Consider the following 26537-nt stretch of genomic DNA (forward strand, 5'->3'; position numbering starts at 1 on the left):
TATAAGTGGAATGTGTACGATCTATAGCGGCTAAGGGTTGCATGAAAGTCGTGAGAATCTTATCAAAAAGGCTAGATAACCAAATAAGCCTTCAACAACTTAACTGTGGCTTTTCCACTTCAAGAGCAAGGTAAGCTTAGTAAATAATAGTATTCTAAAACAGATGCTACCCAGCTAAATTTGAAATAGCATAGTTCGTACACTGAAGTAATAATACCAGTGATTATAATAATAGTAAAACGAGAAAGAGAGTATATTTTAATAAAGCCTTGATTTCCTTTTGACCGTAAATCAAAACTGTTAAAAAGAGAAGGCGTCTTTGATAATTTCCTTTGTTGACTTTACCATACTGGTATCTCCATATAGATAAATATTAACGATGGTCCTACTGCCGAGCTCTGCCAATGGAGCATTTAAAGCGGTATTTGAACTCCCAAGAGGATAGAATGGTGTATCACACAAGAGGAAGCATCTCTAACGTCTTTTGTATAAAGTACTCAGTCGGAAAAATTTTTAAGAAATAAATTTTTTAGAAATAGTTTTTAGAAATATTTTGTACAATTCGTGTACAGATGTACAACCCAGATAAACTTCAACATCCTTAATGATTTCGAAGTTTTTAATATATGGTTATCATTGATATGTCTTGCCCAAAAGAGGCAATGCGCTGGTTATTTTTTTACAATCATAATTTTACATAACTCTATCGGATATACAGGATACAGTAGTACAAACTCGGACACGTTTTCGCCGTTTTTCCGGGCTCCCCACCCCCCTCCCCTACTGAGCCCTGTTACAGGTCCACTTTCAGGCAATAAGTTCTCTACAGATGCTTTACTCAGTTTGACAAGGCACCCATGAAACACTATGGCAAGTAACGCATCCAAGTGCCTTTTGTTATTTCGACTACTTTATGAAACCCCACAAAGAGATCAAGTCTGTTAATCTTTCACGACCATTTTCACAAAGGGAGGCGGAGTGGTCCGAGGGGAGGGGGGGGGGAGGAGTTGGGGGGGGGGGTGTTCCAGGAAGAGATGTACCATTTGTGATAACATCGCTCCTACCTCCCGCATTATCGGACCGCCAATGGGGAGTCTTACGTTGTCACGGACCATATCGCATGCAACACTAGTAATCTCATTTATTGCATTTTTTAACAATTTTGCGGTATGATCTTCGATCTGTCGATCGGAGAAACCGGTCGCATGCTCGGCAGGCGTTTTTTTGAACACCGCAACGATGTAACCAACCGTCGCACATTCAAACCAGTTTCTAGGCATTTTAACCTCCCAGGACACTCTGTCCACCACTTGTCTATTTGTGGAGTTTCTTTACATAACGTTTCTAATGACTCTCGCATCCAGAAAGAGAATTGAATCATTTTCTCTCTTGGCTGTAGAGCCCTCCTAGGTATAAATGAAAAACTGTCCTTTGCATAGATAATTACGATTTCCTTAGCGCCCCCCGCTCTAATTTCCTATTGTTCCTTGTTCCTTTGTGTCAGACCGCGCGTGCGGCGCCGGCTTACTGCCTATTGTTTGCACACTACACTATAAATGCCACTCCCCCATCCTATTCAGTTTCTTTTCTGTTTCACACAGGCGTTCAACATATCTTTTCAACCTTGTGTCGATTTATACCTTGTCTACACCATGCCTACGAAGACCATCTAGTTTTTCTACAGCTTGCCTGTAGTCTTTCCAGTTATACCAAATTTCAGCATATTCTTTCCGTAAACAAAATAAAATACCCGCAATAATTGATCTCGCCACTGTAATACAATGTGTTTTATGCATGTTAATATTCTAGAAAGGCGCAAAATCGTTATTCGACGAAAAAGCGTGAGTTTTGTTTGATATTTAGTTTAGTTAAATGGGAAAAATTGTGAAAAAATAATTTGTGGAAATCTATCCTCTTCTATTTTGTCTTTCTAACAGAGGCTTTTTTTATTATTATCCTGAGATAAAAAAGTTTATTAGTCGGGAATGTCTACTCGATAATCTGTCTGAGATACGCAACCAAACGACATTTTAATGTTTGTAGGCTAAATGGAAAAATTATAGAGCGGCAGTCAGAGGAAGATCACCGCTAATTGCTAACTACATTTCCCACTGATTCCCTATTGTTCAATGCCTCACCGTTGACACCTTAATTACTATGAAATTGAGGGGGTTCAAATGGAGGGCGCTGATTGGTCGAGTAGCAGTGATCTTTTTCTAAGGTTTAAAAGTCGTTTTAGAATCTCATCAAAAAGGTTAGATAACCAAATAAGCCTTCAACTACTCTACTGTGGCTTTTCCACTTCAAGAGCAAGGTAAGCTTAAGTAAATAATCATAATAGTATTCTAAAACAGATATCACCCAGCGAAATTTGTAATAGAATAGTTCGTACACAGTAAAACGAAGAAAAAAGTATGTTTTTTTAAAGCCTTGATTTCCTTGTGGCCGTAAACCAACACTGTTAAAAAAACACAGAAAGCCGTCTTTAATAATTTTCTTTGTTGACTTTACCATACTGGTATCTCCATATAGATAAATATTAACGATGGTCCTACTGCCGAGCTCTGCCAATGGAGCATTTAAAGCGGTATTTGAACTCCCAAAAGGAAAAAATGTCGTATCATATAAAGTACTCAGCCGTGTACAGATGTACAACTCAGATGAACTTCAACATCCTTTATGATTTCGAAGTTTTTGATATATGGTTTTCATTGAGCCAATGCGCTGGCAATTTTTTTTTACAAACATAATTTTACCTTACCCTATCGGTTATACAGTATACAGTGCTACAAACTCTGACACGTTTTCGCCGTTTTTTCCCGTGCTCAGCCCCCTCTCCCCAACTGAGCCCTGTTACATACAACCATGTGGCGGATCCACATGTGGAGATATTTTTTTATTTATTTTTTATTTTAAAAGTTCTAAAATCAAAAACGAATTTAAAACCTTCGAAATAAAATAATAATCTAAATAGCAAATAGCGATACGTTGGACGATCCGTGGTGTCTTATAAGATGGCGTTTTGGAGTTCCAGGGTGTTCGGAAGTTAGGCTGCTAGGGAAATTTTAAATTACACCGTAGGTTTGTTAGAAAAAGAGTTTAACTGCTGAAATTGGTCAAGTTGACTAGTGACTCATCTTTCTACATATTGATGACGTCATTAGGTGAGGTCATCAGATGACGTCATCACAGCAGAAAAAATCGTTTATTTGCCTTTCCTTTATTTTTTCCAAAGGATTTTTAGTTCAGAGTATTCATTATTTCTTTCTGAACAAACGTGAGCATGGATTTGAAAAAATATTGAAAAATCATTTTTTTAGACCAATAAATGTGCAAGCCATTGGGGTATATGTTTTCATTTTGACCGGTACGCCTTATTCCATGCTCAGTTTTAAGAAGAAAAGGGTAAGCAATATTTCCGTACAAAAAATTGTCACGATTCCAAAAATTTAGGGTGCCATTTTACCTTTTTTTGTGCGACCGGAATTCGTTTTTAACTCATGCGCTGTGGTCCAGACTATTTTGAGGCGCGGCTGCTTAGCCACAAATCTAGTGCACGGCGCTCTCTGCCATGTGTTGTTTTGAGACTCGCAATCGCACGGAAAATGATGTTTTACCGCGCTAACAATGTTGGATATACTGGTAAAAGGTTCACTGTTGTTGTTTTGATTGTTTTGAATGGACTTATTGATTTGAGCGAAAATCCGGACATTTTGTTGCAAAAGGGGGAAAAATGAAACATTTTTGACCGGCGAAAAGTTTGTAAACAAACGCGCGCGCCTTGAAAAGCCCGCCATTTTCAAACCGGAAGCGATTTTTCCCCGCCTAAATTGCGAGAGCGCGCGTCAGCGTAGCAACCAAGGTAGACAGACAGACAGACAGACAGACAGACAGACAGACAGACAGACAGACAGACAGACAGACAGACAGATTTATTAGAGTGCCGTGAACAAAGATGTACATAGGCCATTATTCTCTAATATTTACAGTCATAAATGTATTTAGCTACAATGCTATGGTGTTTTTTGGGGCTATTAAATCTGTAAAGTTTGGGAATTGTCTATATAGTTGTTGCGAAAGATTATTTCGAAGCTCTTTGTAAATTGGGCATTTGACAAGAAAGTGTCGCATAACAACTTTAATTTAGCAGGGGCGTAGCCAGGGGGTGGCCTAGGGGGCCCGCCCCCCTTTAGCAGCCAAAAATACAGTAAATGTATGATACATTATCTAAAATATAGGAGAAAATGCCTTAAAAGTCTCTTTTGGGCCCCCTCCTGTTAAAAATCCTGGCCGCTATTTAGAAGTCTTTGAAATTTTGAAATGAATAAGTACATACTTTTCAACCCGTTAATGCTTGCAAAGCATTTACGAGTTATTGTAGGGACTTCTGTGTCACTCGATCGTCGGATGGTTGGGATGGTCGGATCGATCATCGGTAAACTTTCTGTGGTCTTTCACTTTCGGTGTTCAACTTCTGGTTAAAAATTAGTACTATAAAAGGGTTCTGTAATCGACCTGTGGCCACTATAGTCATTACCTAATGTATTCGTGAAGTATTTATTTGCTAGATTTTTCAGAAATATCTTCCATGTGGGGTGAGCGTGCGCATGCACCTTACGTTTGTCACAGAAGTCAATTGATCTCCTACGGTTCAAGCCAATACTAGTTTCCAGTTTGCAAACAAAACAAGTTAAATGCTCGCAAACATTCCCATTCATCTTTGTTTTAAATCGTCTCCGGGTTTTCGCGTTGTTTGTTTGATGTGTGCTGAACGAGCGACTAGCCAAAACTGCGACTTTTAAGTACAAAAAGATGCCCCCTGCTTATTCATCGAATAACGATTTTGCGCCTTTCTAGAATGTTGACATGCATAAAACACATTGTATGACAGTAACGTGTTCAATTATTGCGGGTAATTTATTTTGTTTCCGGAAAGAATATGCTGAAATTTGACATGCTAGCAAAAAGCTTTTCGATCAGTACGTTACCCATAGTAATAAGTAACTTCAGTTACCAGTCAACTCAGTAATGACACGTTAGTCTAGCGGTGCGGACACTTGTCTAAAATGGCAGCGACCAGTCCAGCACAAAAACATGGATTGTTCAAATTGGTGATAAAAGCATGGAACTTTTACAGATTACTAATGGTCCAAAGGGTAATAAAATGTGATATAGTGCCAAGCCAAGAGCCATGGACCGCATGTCTACAAAACGAAGACCTAAAACCTAATACCTAAAACCTGTGACCCCAAAAGCTACGACCAGCCAAAAATTTCAGTTATTATTTAGTCTACCTTGTTTTCCAAATCCAGCGAATTTTGGTAACTCTCCCGGTAACCTAACAGACCCGGCAATTACCGGTAATTTAGAAAAGTTTTCGAACTCCCTGGCGAGGAAGAGTGTTTATCAAAACAAAGCTTTTGCGTAGCGCGCCGATACGGGTTCCCGACAAGTAAATTATAATTTCCAAAGTTTTTGAATAGATTGGCTAAATAGTTATTGAAATCCTAGTTTTGTCGATGTCTGTAGACAACTTGCACCCCAACAATTGCTGTGGCATCGACATTTTTTGAAAGAAAGACAAAGAACAAGTAAATAAAGTCTCATTTTGTAGAAAAACTAATAATTTCGCAAAGCTGTTTATATTTTTAGGCGCACTGTGACAGCTAAATGTCAAATAATTTGACAGAGATGAAACCTGATTGGTTGGAAGGAAATCTGATAAAATGATGTAAGCCTTGATTGGCCCACTTTTTACCGGGCAGTGGAATGGTTTTCTCTGTGATGAAAACTTTCTACAACTCGACACAACTAGAACATGGAGCGATTTCCCGTAAGTTAGCGGGCAATTAAGATTTTGGAAACACCCGAAAATGTTTACCGGGTGTCCGGTTTCTGATTTTATCCGCGTTTAAAGAAACGACCACCTGGAAACGCAAGTAGTTCCCTTTTTCCAAAAAAAATTTGAATAAGCTTATTATCTCATAAGGATACGGGTTCCCGACAAGTAAATTATAATTTCCAAAGTTTTTGAATAGATTGGCTAAATAGTTATTGAAATCCTAGTTTTGTCGATGTCTGTAGACAACTTGCACCCCAACAATTGCTGTGGCATCGACATTTTTTGAAAGAAAGACAAAGAACAAGTAAATAAAGTCTCCTTTTGTAGAAAAACTAATAATTTCGCAAAGCTGTTTATACTTTTAGGCGCACGGTGACAGCTAAATGTCAAATCATTTGACAGAGATTGGTTGGAAGGAAATCTGATAAAATGATGTAAGCCTTGATTGGCCCACTTTTTACCGGGCAGTGGAATGGTCGTCTTCTCTGTGATAAAAACTTTCTACAACTCGACACAACTAGAACATGGAGCGATTTCCCGTAAGTTACCGGGCAATTAAGATTTTGGAAGAAACACCCGAAAATGTTTACCGGGTGACATTCCGGTTTCTGAGTTTATCGGCGTTTTAAGAAACGACCACCTGTAAACATAAGTAGTTCCCTTTCCCCCCCCCCCAAAAAAAAATAATAATAATAATTGAATAAGCTTATTATCTCATAAGGATCACTGATTTCACATGAAACTTCCACGCTGTGTAGCCCTTTTGGGAAACAAGGTAGACTAAATAATAACGGCAAAATTTTTGGGGTCGTTGCTTTTGGGGTCTTAGCTTTTGGAGTCACAGGTTTTAGGTCTTCGTTTTGTAGACACCCGCCATGGACACGAGAACTGCTCATGCCTAAAATCTACCAACATGCAAACGAGGCTGAGCATAAAAATCTTATTATATTGTAATTATTTACATGTTTTGTTTACTACTTATTTTCGCAAAAATGAAAAAAAAAACAAATAGGCTATTGTTTAATGAGAGTCAAACCCAAAAAATCGTTTGAAGAGAAATAAATTTGAATAATAAATTTCGTGATTAAACATATATACATGTAAACTTAACACTTGAAACAATCACAGCCAGCTTTTAGCTTAAAATCGCCAAAGCGAATTAGTAAACCATCAGAGGACAATAAAACCACTAAAACTATAATACGTTTAGTGAGTTAACCTTCTTACAAAGAATGCGGTATGCCTAGTCCTATAAAGTCTATGATAAAAATCGGGCTTCCTGTGATTTCCGTCTGACTTGTGAACCCCCAACCAAAATCCTGAATCCGCCCTTGCACAGGTCCACTTACAGGCAATTGGGTCTGTACAGCAGGTGCTGCGCTTAGTTGGACAAGACAGCCATAAAACACTATGACAAGTAACGTATCCAAGTGCCTTTTGTTATTTCAACTACTTTATGAAATCCCACAAAGAGATAAGAGAAATTGAATAAGGTATTTTTTAATTATAAGGTATTAACTGATGTCGATGCAACCACTATATGTTTTATCAAATCTTAAATCTGGTTACTGCTGTTGATCTTTCACGACCATTTTCCAGGTTTTTTATTATTTCATTGTTTGGCTGTTGCAGTGTTAGGGGATTTCGAGGTAGGGGGTCTAAGTATTCCGGGGATTCGTGTTATTTTCAAGAGACAAAAGAGATACCTGTTAACAAACCCGTCAATAAACAACACTACGCTTAGTCGACAATGTCTATTTGATCTAATCTGTCTGAGATAGATAGCCAAACGACATTTTAGTGTTTGTATGCTAAATGGAAAAACATATAGAGCGGCAGTCAGATCACATGCTACCTGTCTCACAACAGATCCCTACACAGTGATAAAAATTAGATATCAAAAGCCAATATTTACTAAGCACTGCTTAGAGCACCAATCGATCAAATACACTAGCAATATATCTAAGGAATGAGTAGCGTATTAAGATGTGTACGATAATAAAAAAGTGGTTCAATTATTTCTCGATTTTTCCGTTCATAGGAAGACGAGAACATGAGTAAAGACGAGCGGAGGACTGGACTCGCCTTTTCCGGGGGCGGTATTCGGTCAGCAGCATTCTGCTCGGGTGTTCTGCGCAGAATGTTGCAAAAGTCAGTTCCGGTGGATTACTTGTCGTGTGTTTCCGGTGGCGGGTTTACCGGAAGTGCTTATTTGGATTGGAAGTACCGTAACGAACTCAAGGATGACGCTCGCTGGCACGCGGAGTTTTTTGAAAACATGAGAAAGAATTCGAATTCCTACTGCAACTGTCGTAATCCCTGTCAAGCTTTGTTTGACGGTTTTATTCTATTTTTTCTCATTTTTGTTGTGACGTTCATATCTCCCTGGCTAACAGGTTTCTCTTTCGTTATACCCACCGCGTATATCGTTAATTATTTCTTTGGGGATATTCTAAGGGCTCCCTTTACCTGTCCCTCAACGCGCAAACGAAACTTTACCTCGTCTCAAATCCAAGAAAATCCCGGAACATTAACTCTGGTTAACATTACTAACACCATCGAATGCGTCCCAAAGTTCGGTCCTCACATGTACAGCACTCTTGTTCTGTTTGTCTCGCTGTTTGCGGCATTTCTAACGCTATTCTTTCTCAAAGAAATCCTGAAAAAACGGTTAAAAAATTTCACTCGATTTCTGTTTAACCTGGTTGGCTTTACGCTCGCCATGACATTTCTTCCCTGGTTCATCGAGGAGTACATTGTTGTTACGCCTCTTTGGGCGAACGCTCTTATCATTGTGCTGAGTGTGTTCCTGTGGCTTGGGCTCCCTCCCTTGAGAGATAAGGCGTCTGTGGCGATGATCGTGTATTTCTACGCCTATGCTGTCAAGTGGATGGTGTATAAGACAGATGTGCTCTACGTGCGCTTCACCCATGATAGATTTGCCGCACTTATGTATGCTTCTGGGATCTTGATTTGGCTCAACCCATTTATTGGCCTTCTGCAGCAGAATGCCGTGCACATCTATAACCGGTGAGTACAATCGTCTCCACCCTCCCTGCCACATATAAGAACAAGCGGTCCTTTTGCCCGTGACAATCACATAATGATTCAGTTTTGCCCCTGTAAGAAAATTAAAACATCTCCCAGAGTGCATAGATTTCTGAAAAAATCTGGGAGGGCCTAGGTTAGAAAAAAAAAGACAGAGTGAAATATAATAGAAAGATTTGTCAGATATTTGAGAAAGGGCTTCCTCTCTGCTGCAGCCTTGATCGACTTCTGACTCTGTATCTCACAACCACAGATGGCGTCTACAGAAATCCTTCTATTCCCCTGAGAGTGTAGGTGCCAGTGGCTGCGCTGGTATCACGTGCCAGGACGTCATACCCTGGTGCGCGTGCTCTGGCAACGATACCGCTGAACGTCTGAATCGCCCAGTCACCTTTGGCGACATTGAAGATGTCAAACCGCAACTGATTTGCAACGTAACGGCGCATCACTGGAAGCGGACAGAGGGCGATGAACACAGTTATGAGCTCCTCACTATCGCGCCTGACGTCATAGAGAGAATAGACCGCTGTGTAGAGGAGGTCGAGTTCGACTCGACACACATTTCACCTCATGACGTCAAGTTGTCCGTTGCCATGGCAGCGTCTGCCGCTGTGGTGTCCTATGACCTTGGCAAAGCTCAAAGTATAAATGCTGGTTTCAGGGATCTGCAGATTCTGCTAGGCCTGGGCCTTGGTAAGAGGATGATCTCTCACAAGCGCGGCAACACTTGTTTAGCACGGGTAAGCGTGTACACACTTGACGCACCTCCTCTTTGTCCTCCGTCCCACCCCCTTCAACTAGACCCGTGTGCTGCGATTATTAAAATAAGACAATCGGAGCGTTATAATTTTGACGAAGTGATAGCGTAGAAAGGCTTATCACTGTAAGTAGTATAGTATTTTGGCGGTTTCGACGCATTAGGTTAATGCGTCAAAACTGCGCCAAATAATATACCACTTGCCCGCTGGCAGGGGGAGCTCTATGGCCACAAACGCCAGGAACTCTAGGAATGCGCCCAGACTACGCCTCCCCCAATCCTTGGCTGAACCTTGGCTTTGACCTTTGACATTTAATAGAGGATGGATTAAATGTTTAATCCAGCTGGGAGGTCTATGGCCACAAACGCTGTGCACATTTGATGAATACAAAAACGCGATCGAAATGGCCACAAACGCTGTGCACATCTGATGGATACAAAAACACGATCAGAGAACTGCGCCAACTAGTATACCGCTTACCCCCCAGGTTGGAGGGCCCCTAGGTGCGGGGGCTGTGCCCGCTGAGTGGGGGATCCTGTGGTTACAGAGGCTGTGCACATCTGATAAATACAAAAAAAACAGGGCCAAAACGGGGCCCTAGTCAAGGTGGGGGCCCCATCAATGGGGTTGGGAATGTGGGTGTATGTGTGGGGTGGGTGTGGGCATGTCTTAGGATTGTCGTATGTGTATGTGTATAACGTATGTGTATACATGGCTGACGAGAAGTCTATAGTGCGGAGACGGCGTCTTATTAGGAGGAAGTTGAGGTTGGTTGCTGAGGAGTGGGACTTTCCCGTCTATGTACAAGAGTTGGTAGTGAGGGTATTTGACATGATTTGGAGGCGGTTTGATTTTCGGTTTGACGTGAGCTTCCTTCTGAATAGGGTGCTGGGGTTCTATGATTTGGATGATGTTATTAGCATAGACGACGTTCGCATAAAGAAGGATACAGTGTGGAGAGAGCAGTTATACTTTTGGAGAGGTTCTATAGCATGCTGGTGAGGACATACGTCGGGAGTATAATGAGACGGTCGCCAAAAATGGCGGCGTGGAGCTGAAAGATGTGGTTGTGCGGGGGGCCCCAGAGTCGGCGACCAGTGGTGATGAGAGGAGTGTGCGTCGGGGGTGTGGGGAGGTGGTTATCGAAGGTGTCGGTGCGGAGTCGAGGGGTGTGGTTGTGCGGGAGGTCCCAGAGTCGGTGATAAGTGGTGGTGGCAGGGGCGTATGCGTGGTGTGTATGGTGTCGGAGAGGGTGTCTGGGTTTCTGCACGACGGGGACGTCCATAGGGCCGCGTGCCGTCCATGTGCGCTAACCGTTAAAGCGCGAGGGGATATTTGCCCAATTTGCCGAAGGTATATCGACGCCATTGTGGATGTATACGACGGTAATGGCTGTACCATTATACCACTACTGTGTGCGTTTGGCGTCGTAGTTTGGTGTCTCCATGTCACTATATATATAGGTTAGGTAGAAATATGGTGCGTCGATTTACGTGTAGTTTTATATAGTCTATAGGTATAGAAGTGCAAGTCCGATACTATGAGCTACGATACTCTATGTGACCTCATGCACGCGGTTGCGCTTGGGGAAGGACAGCGGGACTCGCTCAAGTGTGAGGCGGAGGCGTTGTTGGAGCGTCTGGAGGGTGATATAGAGGTCCGCAATGGGTTGGCCGAAGGTGGGGGGCTTGCGAACCCTAGGTCTGCGTACTTCGAGTTGCGTTGGAGGGTTAACGTTGTGAAGGATTGCATCAAGATGCTCGACGCGGCCGACACACTCAGTGTCTCTGTTGCGGGTGGTCTTGTTAGAGGTGGGCCTATGGGTTGTGGTGCGGTCGACACGCCGTACGATCGCGCATGCCCAGTCTGCCCGTGGGGTTGCCCTCACCTCTCGGATAGAAAGCGGGATTGTGACGATAGTGAGGACGATGGTAGCAACGATGGGGATGATGCGCCGCCTAGCCCGTTCTCGGGCCTCCCCTATCTCCCCCGGGGGCCAATGGTTGCTGCCGAGCAACGGGCGCAAAAAGCGTCTTCTAGATCGCGCGATGCAAAATTGGCCTAAACGTTTACCACTATACGTAAATATATATGAGCACGACTATTAACGTTTGTGGTGAGAAGGTTGATAGAGTATGTGTCGGGGACAAGGTCGTGAATGTCACAAGGAGCGGTGTGGCGGAGGCGTGCACAGGCGATGGTGTGAGATTCCTAGACACAATGTGGCTTCGTATACTGGATCCCGACGAGGTCTATAGAATGGGGTCGGTACGCATTGCGATCAGAATGTAGGAGCGACTAGAGGAGGGACGTGGTGGGAGCAATTCGGATTGGGAGGCTAGCGTCCTCAGGGGGTATGTGGGTCTTTGGAAAGTGATTGATGATACGGTTAGGGATACCACATGTAGCGACGACGCCTTGAGCGACGACGACGACGAGGGCGATAGTCGCCTCTATTAGTCTGAGACATCTGAGTATTGCCTCTGATACAACGAATCGGTTAACGCTAGTGCTGTCTGATGGGATGCGCTCTATCAAAGTCGTGACGTTGGATAAAGATATAATCTCTTGTATTAGCATATAGAATGGATTGTGGTGCAGGGATCCATATAGCGTTGGAGGAGGATGGATATTACGACTGTCCATTTGTGATCTAAGGATAGCGGAGTACGTGACTAAGGGAGAGTCGGCGAGGTTCAAGGCATGTTGTGGTAGGCAGGATATGGTGAATGACAATGGAGCTAATGTGTGTAGAAATTGTGGTGTTCACCATGGATACGATTATGCCGTCGAGTATGTTGATTTTTACGAGTAGAATCAAAAAGCCCAAACTGTCGCGATCTCGTACCAGAACAATGAATACAATACACCAAAAACTTTAGGGTCTGCCCTGAAGAAGTCTTATTAAAGACGGAAATTTAGAAGAGTCGATTTCCAGTTTTTGGTGTATTGATTTTTACGAGGATATGTATAGGATACGTAGGAAGTCGGTATACCATCGGAAATACCATTTAGAAAACGTTTTTTTTTTTTGAGCTAGAAGGGAGTAAGCACGACCTATTCAGGAGGTTCAGACTAGTTGAGGCGGCTATGAATAAATTATTTGCTATGAAACGATATATTCAGATAAAGTTCGTTCTCTACAAGTTGTTTGAATTGAAAGGTGAGAAGCATAGTATGAGGCAATGTGTAAAGTATATCAGTCCTAGGACACTGAAATATTATGAGGAGTTGTGGAGACAGGTTTGTGGTCGTCTGGGATGGGAGTATATTTATGGTAGCGAGTTTATGACTAGGCGTGTGAAGGGGGAGTGATCACTATCTTTCTCTAGATATGTGTATGTGCCTCCCGTGTATAGTCTTATCGTAGAAGAGTCTTACGCTAAGGTTTTGTTTAGTTTCTCTTTCATCTCTAGCGTTATCTCCTCCCTTATCCTCTGCTTCAATAAGAACCGGGGGGGGGGGGCTTGGAAAAGACGTGGGAAGCTAAGCCTTTTTTTGATTTTTGACATAAAACGATCAAGAAGTTGTTGAAGAATTGACAAGAAAAGTGTTTAATAGAGAAAATGCAACTGATTATCCAGTCAAATGGGAATTTGAAGGATATCCTGATATATCTGTCAAAGGAATTGCTTTGTACTTACAAGCTGAGAATATCGGCTCAAGTGTTCGTAAAAACCGTTTTCACCTTGTGCGGTGGTTGGTAAGCTTATTAGATGGAAGAAAAGGCTAAAATACCCGCAGCATTTATCAAGGAATTGTCGAGGATCTGCACTACTATTCCATTAAGATGTTATGGAGTAAAATATAAAAAATATGCTTTATTTATGATAGCTAAAATACGGAATTGATCTCCAAACAAACACAAACCAAGCAAACAACATGGACAGTCAAGGTGAGTTCGGGCGAAAATCAAAACGCAATTTCCGTCCTTTTTTCTTTTATATGTAATGCTTTTTGTTTGCAAATATTTCTAAAAATAACCCTCAAACAAAACAATTTTCGTCCCTTCACAACTTCTCTGATTTTGCCGCATTCAATCATCTTGCTTCCACTGTTTGGATGCTATTTTAGGGCGCATATAATGGCTTCCAGTTCTATCGTAAATATTTTTCTTTTTCTTCTTGTATGGGGTCTTCGGTGACTGGGCCTCCTTTACGCGTCGCTTTATCCCGTATCGACTGTCGCATTTTGTTTTATTTGTCCATCTCGTCTACTATGAGGGCGAACTCTTGGTCGGATATCGCGTTGTCCATTAGGCTTTTAGAGATGAGGTCGTTGATGGTGTTTAGCTTCTTACATGTTAGCTTCGTACATGTTGTCCATTATATTATACGGTTAGATAATCTCGATGTCTTTGATAGCATTACGATGTCAGAGTGCTTCTGTACGCTACGGGATAGTCTCTTAGACACCGACGCACATATCGTTGATATGATGGCTGATACACCCGACACTACGCCTAAAGGCACAGCTACAGGGATTCCAGCGCCTGTCAGCCCAGTCCCTAACGCCCCAGCTGATAGCGCGACTGATAGTGACTCTGACCCTATCGCGATCTTATTAATGACAGACCAAGATTTCGCGTATTTCTTCCTTACTTGTTGGTGGTGCTCGAGGGCCTTGTTAATGTTGTCTTTTATGAGGGTTATTTGTTGTAGCCTGAACGATAGCCCATCGTCTTCGATTATGGTTGGGTATAGCTGACTGTTCCTTTCGTGTGGTTTCGCTTCGTACATATTGTCCATTATATTATACGGTTAGATAATCTCGATGTACGTTTCTTGTTTTGTGCTGTCGTACATGTACTCAACATCGCCGGATAGCTTCTCACACATTACATTGCTAGTGAAAAGCGCTGGGTTAGCACCCGTCTCGGTGTTAATGTTTAGGACGGTTCCATTAGCGCCCCATACGAAAAGCATGTACCTCACAGCTGAGAGTGTCTGAGGGTTATCGAATACTACACCGGTGCTCGTGTGTAGGTGGTTTTTCGGCATGATCACACCCTAAGAAGCACCTACTTGGTTACTAGACGCTAGGATGTTCTGCCCGATAAATGCCTCAGGGCCACCCCCAACGCTCCGCTTCCAAGCGAAGTAGAACCTCGGGTCGGTGGACACACCACTGATCTCCGTGCAGTATAGGGCTAAGTTCGCAGTTAGTTTGATTATGTTTCGGCTGTTCTTCAATCCTGGGCTGATGTAAAAGCCAGTTACCTCTCTCCAACCATCATTGCCGAGTAATATTTGGGCTTGGTGTATGTGCTTCGCCCTATATGAGGCTATACGGACACTGTTTCCTATATCGTCAGCGACTGACTCACTCACTTGATAGTTCGCCGCCGTTTCGCCTTCGATACCGAAGGCATACACTTGGATTTTTTGGGGGCTTTTTGAGTTATGTGAGACGGTGAAAGTGATAGTACCTGGAGTTACCTGTGTCGATTACAGCCTCAGTGAATCGGTAGCTTGGCTTCCCATCTATGGCGCCTCTCTTAATGCTATCCCCACGGAAGCCCCACCCGCCAGTTTGGATGTTGATGGTACCCATTGTAAGCATCACATTTGGGTCTATGCAGTAGCACTCGATTCGAATGGTGTAGCCTCTAGATGCTGTCAGTCCGGTAGTGTTGTCGATAGGTAGAGAGGTGGCTATTGTTTCTTGTGCCCCATTTGGGACATTGTCTACTAGGTAGAAGCCTTTGTGTTTAGGGTACAGCCCTTCTGATATATAGGCTCCTCTAATTATTTTCAGGTTACTTTTTGTTGAGCTCCAAAGGCTTTGGTTGTTTAGAAACCACAATGCGTTGAGGGTGATATATGACCTTGATTTGTTGGGGTGTTAGATCGCCGTACGTTAATGGGTCACCTTTTACTCCCTGCGCACCCTGGTCTCCTTTGTCACCTTTGTCGCCCTTGACCCCTTGTATGCCTTGGTCGCCTTTACCACCTTTATCGCCCTTATCACCCTTTTGCCCCTGTAGACTAGCGTGGTAACTGGACACTTCAGTCACTCTGACGTTGGCATTGCCAACCGTGTTTTCTACTATGTTTAACATTACGCCTTTCCCTACTGCCCCAAGCTCGAAGGCTATTCTCTTGGTCGGGCTGTAGATTATTGGGTATATAGTCTTGAACGACACCCCTTTGAAAGAGTGTCTGTAGTTGTGTCATACCCCAGAGGAGTCCTTGAGCTGTGTGTCGACGAAGAGGAGCGTCCCAAAGGTCGGATCCGTTGGGTTGTAAGTCATTAGCTCCCCATTCCCCACACCTGTATTTAGCACCGTCATGCTGGTCTTAGCGCTTTGGAACCGTTGTCACCCCTGTCTCCCCTCACACCTGGGGCTCCAGACGCTCCTGGCGGCCATCGTTTGCCCTTAGGGCCTTGCAAGCCTTGTTTAAAAGTGAACTCCTCCAAAGTTCGTAGTTTAATTGTCACGTTTGATAGTGTCTGTGTGAAGTTGAGGCCGGTGTCATTTAGTTCGAACTTACTGATTTCCGTAGCGAAGGTCGCGTTTCTAACGTTTGGGAACTGTACCACGGTGAACGACCCATAGTTGTCCGTGCTTAGTTGAACATACAAAACGATCCATTCGGTTAGATTGTTAAACTTATGGTTAAATTGACCGCTTGATATGGTAGTGTTGTAGTCGTGGTACTCTATCTTTTGTCTGTCAGTGGGATACCAACCTCCAGTTTGATCTGGTGACTAGGTTTATTGCCTGCTCGACGTCGCTATAGAACTCTAGTGTGACCGACTGATTTGACCGTTGCCGTCCGGGTTGCATATCGTGTCTCTGATACTGAGTTTATCGACTTATTCCATTTGAAAGTGAAGATGACGAGATCGCATTTTGTCATGTCAAAGCCTATATTGATGGCACCACTCACACTCCAAACGTCTGTATCAACCTGACCGACGACGATGGGTTTGTTACTTCCTGAGCTCCCGTCCCTACCAGGCGCACCTGGAGGCCCTTGCTCACCCCGAGGGCCTTGGACACCAAGATTCAAATCTTGTGCATTGAATATTCCCATTATAGTAATACGTTATACTAAACTCGGCCGTAGAAGTTTCTGGCTATCTTCTTGTCTGGTTTACTCACATACAAGAAAGAGTATGGCTTACTCACTGATTTACTGTATTGTTCCTCGCTAACGCCAAGCTCACGAGTGATCAGTCCTCTTTCGTTTGTAGATGGGAAGTCGTATACACAAAAGTGACTACAATTTAACCTGACGTCCTTTGGTGTCTTATAGTATGACTGACTTAGGTATATTACGCTGCAGGTCTTATGCCGACCTCGAATGAAGTAATCGATGATTGGTGCCTGGTTCTTTTCACATACAAAGTCGTCGAAAATGATTATTTTTTGTGTCTCGTTGTCTAGCTCCCCCACGCGGATTACGTCGTCACTACTACACTCGATAACGCTGTAACCTACTTCGTGACTGATGTCGCTAAATGTGTGGATGAGGTCTTGGTATTTCGACTACTCTAGGCGTACAGGTAGATCTTGTCAAAGTGGATGAGGGGTGTCACTAGCATATGGATGAGGCAGTTTGTCTTTCCCGGCCCTGAAGGGCCTGATATCAAAAGTCGGAAGTTATCGCTAGGCATGAATTTGCAGAGCTGCTTGTACTTTTTGTTCGCTCCAGTGTTAGAGTCGTAGTTTGGGATGTCCATTCGTATACAAATACCGTAGATAACTTGAGATAGGTTGGGATAAGTTCAGATAGGTTTGTGTAACGTATATGTATATGGACATTGCCAATGCGAAGCATATCATCCCAAAGATTGAAGCTGGGAAGATGGTTAGCATCGTTCTTGAGGCCATTAAGGAAACAGGACGTGTCAAGCAGGATGAGTATGAGGGTCAAAAAGAGGCGTTCACGCCCTTGGTTGAGAAGTATGTGGACTCTGTGAATAGGCCAATAGCGAATCTAGGGAGGCCGGCTATCACCGATGGAAGCGAGACTGCTGCGTCCAAGGTGGTGGATTTGGATAATGGCTTCACCGACGATGATAAGGAGATTCTGAGTGACGCTGATTTCCCTTTACCAAGTGAAGTGTGGAGAATGCAAATGCGGTTAGTGGGTTGTTGGAGTTAACCAGTAGACTGAACCAGGAACTAGGGAGGAAGAAGGGGCAACTTTCTGGTACTAAGAAGTCTAAGGAGAAACATGCTGATGTGATAAGTGACTTCGCTAGGAGAATCAAAGTGATACAGAAGTAAAGGGGTAGGTTAGAGGCTTTTGGGGAGGTGGGGAAGATAATTGGGTCAGGTATTGGGGAGGGGGAGAGGACGACTAAGTCAGGGAAAGGATTATATAACCAACCAAAACGGAATGCGTATAATATATCACAAAATGGACGATACGGGACTTTAAAGATAGACGTGCCGAAGCTTATGGGTCATTTTAGACTGATAGCCCATAAGGACGGTCACAAGGTTTATGACAAGAGAGTCGACTTCGATACGATAAATATACTCACAAAGCGTTTCAATGGAAGTAAAAAATACAGCGACCTCTCTAGAATTGCATTCAACGAGCTGAATGAACTAGGTGAGCTCCCAATACATAGAACCTCAAAGAAGTATTCAAAAATTGGTTCAGGTGTGGTGTACTACAACGACCCCAAGGACCTTCTATCTAGGTTGGAATTACTGGGTGGTTCGATTCAAGCGGGTAACGACTCAGTCAAGGGTGATTTCTCCGAAGTCGCTCATGTGCTAAGGAGATTGGGTGTTATCTCGAACGACCAACTTGGAGAGCTTTTGTCTAACCATCTTGTATAGATGGAAAATATTGTAAAGAGAGCTGTGTACATCTCATCCCGTGATCGCGAGGCGTCAGCCGACCTGATGATTTCATTATCAAAATGAACCTGTCATTACGGCTTTCTAACGACGCCAGACACGAGATCGCCGTCGACAAGATATCGATGACCTACAGCTGGCATAACGTCAACCCTGAATATGAGAACGATAGTGTCAAGTACTCACCTGATGGTGGGGCGACTTGGACAACTTTCGCCTTTCCAAGTGGGATGTACTCATACCATGATCTTAACGATCTTTTACATCAAGACATGAAATCGGACGGTCATGTAGGGGTTGCTTATGTTAAAGACAACTTCTATATCGACATCGTATTCGTCCTCACTACCTATAAAGTCGTCGTCATAGTCGGCGATAACTATGAACTGGACATAAGGGGGACAAGATTCGGCGAACTTATAGGATTCGACCCAAAAGTCATCTCGAAGACTAAGTATGGATCTAAACTACCCAACATCACGAACAGCATAGACACGCTCCACATCAACACTGATCTAATAACCGACAGCATTGTAGGAGGTCGCGCTAGTAACACGCTATTTGTCATACCGACAGACAACTTGAGTCGGAGCTACCCGTTGTCAGTCCAACCAACCAGAGCGCTATTTAACAACGTGGCTGCTAATTTGATTAGCAGTTTGAGATTCTACGTCATGGATTCTATTGGTCGTCCTATCAATCTCAACGGTATCGAATGGCACATGACTCTAATCCTGAGGTCGATATATTAGTCTAACCTAATTGTATATGAGTTCTCAACATGAGTATAAGAGGAGGTACGACTCTGATGTGGGTAGATACGTGTTGAAGCACATCTACGGCGGGGGCGTCTTTGACTCGATAACTAATCTCGGCCGTAAGGTATTTGGAAAGACAGCAAAGAAGGCTGTAAAGGATGTGACGAGTAAAGCGGTCTAAACCGCTATAAGCAAAACTGGTGATTACGCTGGCAATAGAGCAGGGGATCAGATCGTCAAGGTCTTACAGAAGAACAAAAAGGTGCCCAACCCACTGTTAGCCCAACACCAACCAAAGATGCTCTGTTAACAGACTCTGAAATCAACGAACGTGTCCAGCGTATATTAAACGAATCTGGAAGGGTGCGAAGGTTGAGAGTGTGAGGTATTATCTAACCATATTATATAAATGTATAGAAATCCGAAGTACGTACAGCGCTATGAAGACGTTTCGTTCGATCTAGAGACTCCACTAGTCTCAAACGCCGCGAACAACGCGCACCAAACTTCACAGGGTATCGTATTGTGGCCGATAACAGTGGAGAAATCGCGCCTCTCGATTGGTACAACGCCCGTTTTGAGGTTAATTTCAAAGTCCAATTGCTAGCGGATGGTGGAAACACCGATGTCGACGATCATAATGGTATTGTAAATGGTAGTCACTCACTAATCAAAGAGATATCAGTCCAGATCAATGGCATTCCAGTCTACGACAACACACAGGCGGATCACACTGTTAATATAAGAACCTACTTGAGCACGACACTTCATATGCTCAAACGACTGGAACAAATGAATTTTACTACCTAGACACTACTAGGTCTGCTGAGGAGATAGCCGGTCAAGCGGGTTTTAATAGGGGCTTTGCTGCTCGAAAGGCTTTGCTTGGGACATCGACAACTGTCAACACTGAAATACCTCTCAATAGATACTCTTTCTTCGAAGCGTTCGAAGACAAACTTATGCCTAACACAAAGATTGAGATACAGATCACTCAAAATAGTGACGCGACTCTCATATGGCAAGCTGGGGCGAATTGCCGAGTCGTTATAACGAAATTCAAACTGTGGGTGCCACGGATCATCTTCAACTCAGGGGGTGAGAGCATGTATATGAGTAAATATTTAGCTCCCCATAAGTGGACTTACCTAAGGGAGATGGTCGAGCGGTCAAACTCAAGAAGAGCCCAAACAGGGAGCTTTAGGATAACCAGTGGAATCAATCGTCCTAGACACGTTTTCGTGTGGATATCCAATGACGCCAATGAGGATTCTCAAACGGTAAATCCATTCCTATATAACACATTTTCGGAGGCTAACAATAAGACGCTAACGAGTTGTCATCTAGAGGTGGGACTGGTAACCAGTATCCAGAGAGTGAGTACCAGGTTAGTTCTGAGATGTCTAGAGTGTTCTGAGACGTCTTAGGATACGTCAATTCCATTAATGACTACAAAGGAGGAACCCTACTGACCAGAAGCAATTTCGGCAGCGTTTTTCCATTCATCTACTTCGACTTGAGGAACCAGAAGGCTGATATTAAAGATGGTACCACCAAGTTGACCTTTAAATACAGGCTATCAGCTGGGACTAAAAGAGACTACAGCGTGTATGCCCTTGTCTTGTACGAACAGGATATCGAGCTAACATAGTCTAATGGGAAGCTGTTATTGAGATCATAAAACGGTTTTTGTACAACGTATAGATGTCGTATGTCAAATACAGTGTAAGATTCACTCCAGGTCAAAAGGAGAAGTTGCTCAAGTCATATCAGAAGAAAGCACCAATAACTCTTCGACTTAAGTATAGCCATTTGTCAGGCTCAGATACTGTGCTGTTGACAAAAAGCCAGATTAATCGAGTTGAGAAGTCGAAACGGAATGGGACAGGAACTGACATAAAAATCAGTCAGACTCAGATTAGAAAGCAGGAAGGTGGATTCTTGGGCGCTCTATTACCAGCTATTGCCCGCCTTGGGTCAGCAGCACTACCATACCTATCTAAGGCCGTCGCGCCATTGGCCACGGGTGCTCTTAGTGGACTAGCTAGTTGGGGTTTCCATAAGGCCTTATCAAAGACTGGCTCTGGGCTATTCAGTGTCCCGCAAGACAAAGTTGACAAACTCATGAAGTATAAGGGCTACCTAACGCCAAAACAAAAGGTAGCAAATCGTTCAAGCCCTCCAAACTGGGTCTGGTACCCCACAGTTTAAACTAACTAGAAAGCAACAGGAAGGGGGGTTCCTCGGGGCGTTGCTCGCTTCGATTGGGGTGCCCCTGCTTATGTCAGCTCTATCGGGTAAGGGTCTCCAAGTAGACAACCGGCCTCAGAGCTACCTTCGAACGTACAGAATCCCCCCACCACCTAAGCCTAAGGGCGGCCGCCTAAGCCTAAGACCACCTCCATTTTACGGTCAGTGGTATGACCCAACGATTGGATACGGAGCTAAACTAAAGAGAAGGCAAAAAAAAAAGAAGCAAAAGGCAAGAGGGCTCCTGTTAGGCGAAAACAGCCCGTTCAACGGTATCCCCCTACTCGGAGCGCTGCTATAAGGTTTGTTAACAAACCACTTTCAAACATCGACCTTCTCGGTCATCGGTCTCCATGTCGGACGCTATTCATAATGACTCGATCAGTTTAAATGACCAAGGGGGGAACCATAGGTTCCTTATATCATACTTTAGTACACTCCCAGACTCTGAACGGTACGAGAAAACTAAAAACGGACGTACGATTCTAAAGTGAACTTGTTCATCATGTGGCATAACTAAGAGCAAATTCGTCAGCGCAAAGGAAGGAGGTAAACTAGATATCCATAAAATGATCGGCTACCTGCCTAAGCCCAAGGGTGGGTTTACACCTGGGAGCTATAAATATATGGGGCCATACAACCCGCTTGAGAAACAACTCGCTTTGGTGAAGTGAAAGGGGTACAGTGACGAATTTAACAGTTGGATACCACTGGATACCAGGGATTTAAACGCACTATGCTTGGCGACCACCTCGTCTTTACAGACAGCTTCCAGTTTATGAGCTCCAGCTTGGAGAAACTAGTAGGCAACCTATCTAGGGAGTCACTGAAATACACCTCTCAGAGGTTCGAGTGTGAGAGACTCAACCTTATGGCTAGAAAGGGAGTATACCCATACGACTATATGGACAGCCTCGAAAGGTTCGATGAGAAGCTACCAGCGAGAGAAGACTTCTATAGCACCTTGTACGACCAACACATCTCAGAGGATGAGTACAAACACGCTATAGCTGTGTGGGAGGAGTTTAAGCTCAAGACCATGAGGGACTACCACGACCTATATTTCGAGTCCGACACGCTGTTGCTGGCCGACGTATTTGAGAGCTTTATGAGGACATGCCTAGAGTACTATAAGCTGGACCCATGCCACTACTTCACATCCCGAGGTTTATCATGGGATGCGATGCTAAAAATGACAGATATCAAACTCGAGCTTATGACAGACATCGACATGTTCCAATTCATCGAGAAGGGCATGCGAGGTGGCATCTCATATATAGCCAACAGGTACGGCGAGGCCAACAATGAGTACATGGAATCATACGACGAGACGGCGCCCTCAAAGTATGTCATGTACTTAGACGCAAACAATCTATACGGTTGGGCCATGAGCCAATACCTACCAACTGGTGGATTTAAGTGGATGACAGAAAAGAAGATGAACGAAACAAACCTCGCTAAATACGGTGACGACAGTAAAAAGGGACTGATACTAGAAGTTGACCTAGAGTACCCTAAACACCTGTAAGACCTACATAACGACTACCCTCTAGCCGCAGAGAGGGTTAACGTATCAAAAGACATGCTTTCGGAGTACTGCAACACGATATCCGCCAAGTATGGTATACCAACAGGTCTGGTCCCTAAACTCATCCGCACCATAAAGAGCAAAGAGAAGTACGTGCTACATTCTAGAAACCTAGAACTATACACAGACCTAGGCCTGAAGGTGACTAAAGTCCACAGAGTACTAGAGTTTAACCAATCACCATGACTCAGGCAGTATATAGACTTCAACACCGAAAAGCGGAAGAACGCCAAAAACTCATTCGAAAAGGACTTCTTCAAGCTAATGAATAATAGCATATTTGGCAAGACTATGGAGAACCTACAAAAAAGAGTAGACGTCCGACTAGTCACCGACGAGAAGAGGCTACTCAAACTGGTAAGCAAGCCATCCTATGTGAGCAGTAAGATATTCAATAAGGATTTAGTAGCAGTACACAAAATCAGAGACGCTCACCCTAAACAGACCCGCATACATCGGCATGTGCATGCTAGACCTCAGCAAGGTATTGATGTACGACTCCCACTACAACTACATCAAGGAGATCTACGGAGACAAGGCACGGCTACTATTTACTGACACAGACAGTCTGACATACGAGATAGAAACAGAAGATGGAGCTCCCATCTGCGAATTCGTTGGATTACGATCGAAGATGTACAGCTACGTAAAAGGCGACCACGCAGGAGGAAAGACAGCAAAGGGAATCAAAAAGAACGTCATCAAGAGTAACATAAAACATAAAAGGTACATATTAAAAGACGGAATCAAAAGCTTAGCCTACGGGCACCACAAAACCCCTAAAACACCTCAAGACGCGCAGGTAACAGCGGTAGCAGGCCTGAGCCGCTTAAGTACACCCACCCCACACATACACCCACATTCCCAACCCCATTGATGGGGCCCCCACCTCGACTAGGGCCCCGTTTTGGCCCTGTTTTTTGTATTTATCAGATGTGCACAGCCTCTGTAACCACAGACAAAAAAACATTTAATCCATCCTCCTCTATTAAATGTCAAAGGTCTAGGCCAAGGTTCAGCCAAGGATTGGGGGAGGCGTAGTCTGGGCGCATTCCTAGATTTCCTGGCGTTTTTGGCCATAAAGCTCCCCCAGCCAGCGGGCAAGTGGTATAGTATTTGGCGCAGTTTTGACGCATTAACGTAATGCGTCGAAACCGCCAAAATACTATACTACTACTGTACTAGATCGAGTAATCTTCGCATTGACGTCTGTTCCTTGAATAACGACAAGCATTGAGGATTCATGTTTACATTTCATGGTAAAACTCTTGACTGGCTTGAGGCCAAGAACACTGCCGAACACTCTTTGAGTGAACAAGACGTGAGGGAGAACTAGGGAGCGTAGCGGACTATCATACGTATCTGAGATTCAGGCTAGTACAAACGGATAGAAGACTGTAAAACATTAAATCACACATCTGTCTTACGACTTTCTTTCTCCTTTTGGAGTAAGTCGCAGCTGCTTTGTCTCCTATTATCTTCGTTCTACAAAGGAGTTCTTTTGTCTCTATTCTTCTCGTTCTTTGTGTCGAGGTGCGGATATTCTTCATTTGCCCAATCAAATTGCAGCTTGTAAGAGCTGCGTACTGACCATCCTTTTGTGTGTGACAACAGGTTTTAGCGGTTTTAATCCAGTTTCTCGTGGCTCTACCAGTTATGGTGCTGCCAGCTGCGCACTTTATTCAAGGCACGAGTGAGTTTCTAGATGAGGTGGCAGTTGGTACCTTTTTAATCTTCCTTGGTGTTCTAACGTTCATCGCCATTTTACCGACTGGAACTGACAACCCGGGATGCCTGGAGAAGTTTGTAAGGTAATACTTGTATCCTAAAGAGGTTTGTATGGTAACGCTCTGTTTTCTAAAGACGTTTGAAAGGTAACGCCACGAGTCCTGCTGTATTAATAAGGTAACGTTCTTTGTCTGCAAGGCTACGTACCTACGTTCAAAGAATGATGGGAGGTAAGGCGGTTTTGTCCTTGAGAAGTTTGTAAGGTATCAACCTGTGTCCTGAAAAAGTTTTTAAGGTAAAGTCCTGTTTTTCAAAAAGATTGTTAGAAAACGCTTTGTGTATTGGGGACGATTTGCCTTGTACTGTGTCCGTGAAAGGGTTTTGAAACTTGGAATAGTCTGCAAGTCAAGAGGCTTGTGTATTTCAAATGTTTGCGGGAGATTAAAGTGGCTTGGTAAAAGTACGCTGACCTTGGTGTTTGTACTTTGTACCAGGTGGTGCATTGTCCATATCTACCACGTCCGCCTGATCCGAGAGATGATGGGGATTACTAACACAGGGCCAAAGCCTCCTTCCGTGATCTCTCTAAGTGATGGCGGTCACAGGGATAATCTCGGTCTACTCGCACTTCTCAAGCTTCGCTTGCCCCGAATCGTAGTTGTCAACGGTGGGTACGCTCCGAACGGCAAACACGATGAGGATCTACTCTTTACTCTTGGCCTAGCTCGCGAGAAGCTACGCTGCTCGTTCACGGGAATAAATGGGCGGGACATCCAAGAGGATTTGCGCACTAATTTCGTCGAAGTCCCCCCCGGAAAACGCCCCCGGAGTTACAAATTTCGGGTGGGGTACTTCGAGAAGGAAGGGGGAATATACGGAGGAGAGAGAAAAGTCGGCGATGGAGAGATAGTGCTGATTGCCCCACGCCACCCTCACGAGGGATCCGAGGCCCCGGCGCACATGGAATTGTGGAAAGAGTGTCTGGATGACAAGGTAGTACTCGAGGAGCCCAAATGGGGGTCTGGGCCGGTGCTGGAGGGGCCGGAAGTTGATAGGCTGACAGGATGCTGCTGCGAGTGCTGCCATGGGAGGATTTGTAACTGTTGCCTTGGTGACCTATGTGGGAGATTCCCCATGCATTACACGGGCAATCAGCTATTCACGCCATCTATGTTCAGTGCATATCACCGGGAAGGCTACCGGGCATGCGCAGAAGCCGGCGCAGACTTATTCTTATCTTAGTGAGAATAGGGGACTTGCGCTAAGAGATCACGTGACTTTTTGGGTGGCTCAGGCTTTTAGCGAGAAAATATAAGCAACAAAAAGTAACCTATTCAGCGCTTACAAAAGCCGGAATTCTTGTATTTCAGAAAGGGTTTAGTTTCATTTAATGATTTAATTATATCATCATTCTCTGGCGTGACGGGAGCAATGATTCCTGGTTATTTTGTTTGATTATTTTGTTTAGAATTTGCCATCAAGATAGGTCACGTGATATCTTAGGGCAAGTCCCCTATTTTTTACTATATTCAATCAATAACCGTGTTCAAAGACGGGCGAATGAAATTGAAACGGATTTTGGGCGCAAGGGAAAGTGTATGGGAAAAATAATAAATAAAAAAAACTAGAAAAAAACATTGCTCATTATTTATTGTGCCTTGGTTCCCATTAATTTCCCTAAAAAAATCGCAATTAGTTTATTGACTAAGGGAAGGTGGGTCGTGATACAGGAGTCTCACGC

The 26537-nt window shown here is 43.8% G+C and overlaps 1 protein-coding gene across 4 annotated transcripts; it reads left to right on the plus strand.

Annotated features, from left to right (window-relative positions):
- Nucleotides 1–26431, plus strand: LOC5512492. Of its 4 annotated transcripts, none has more exons than XM_048733749.1 (5): nucleotides 1–130; nucleotides 7884–8872; nucleotides 9144–9630; nucleotides 24683–24879; nucleotides 25291–26431. In XM_048733749.1, the coding sequence occupies exons 2-5, from the start codon at nucleotides 7896–7898 to the stop codon at nucleotides 26036–26038; spliced, it is 2409 nt and encodes an 802-aa protein (XP_048589706.1). In that variant the 5' UTR covers nucleotides 1–130; nucleotides 7884–7895; the 3' UTR covers nucleotides 26039–26431. The 4 variants fall into 4 exon arrangements, with proteins under 4 accessions (XP_048589706.1, XP_048589705.1, XP_048589707.1 ...); XM_048733748.1 differs by lacking the exon at nucleotides 1–130 and adding an exon at nucleotides 2215–2314; XM_048733750.1 differs by lacking the exon at nucleotides 1–130 and adding an exon at nucleotides 7121–7259.
- The last annotated feature ends 106 nt before the right edge of the window (nucleotides 26432–26537 follow it).

Source organism: Nematostella vectensis, chromosome 10, assembly GCF_932526225.1.
Source record: "Nematostella vectensis chromosome 10, jaNemVect1.1, whole genome shotgun sequence".
NCBI classification, from domain to species: domain Eukaryota; kingdom Metazoa; phylum Cnidaria; class Anthozoa; order Actiniaria; family Edwardsiidae; genus Nematostella; species Nematostella vectensis.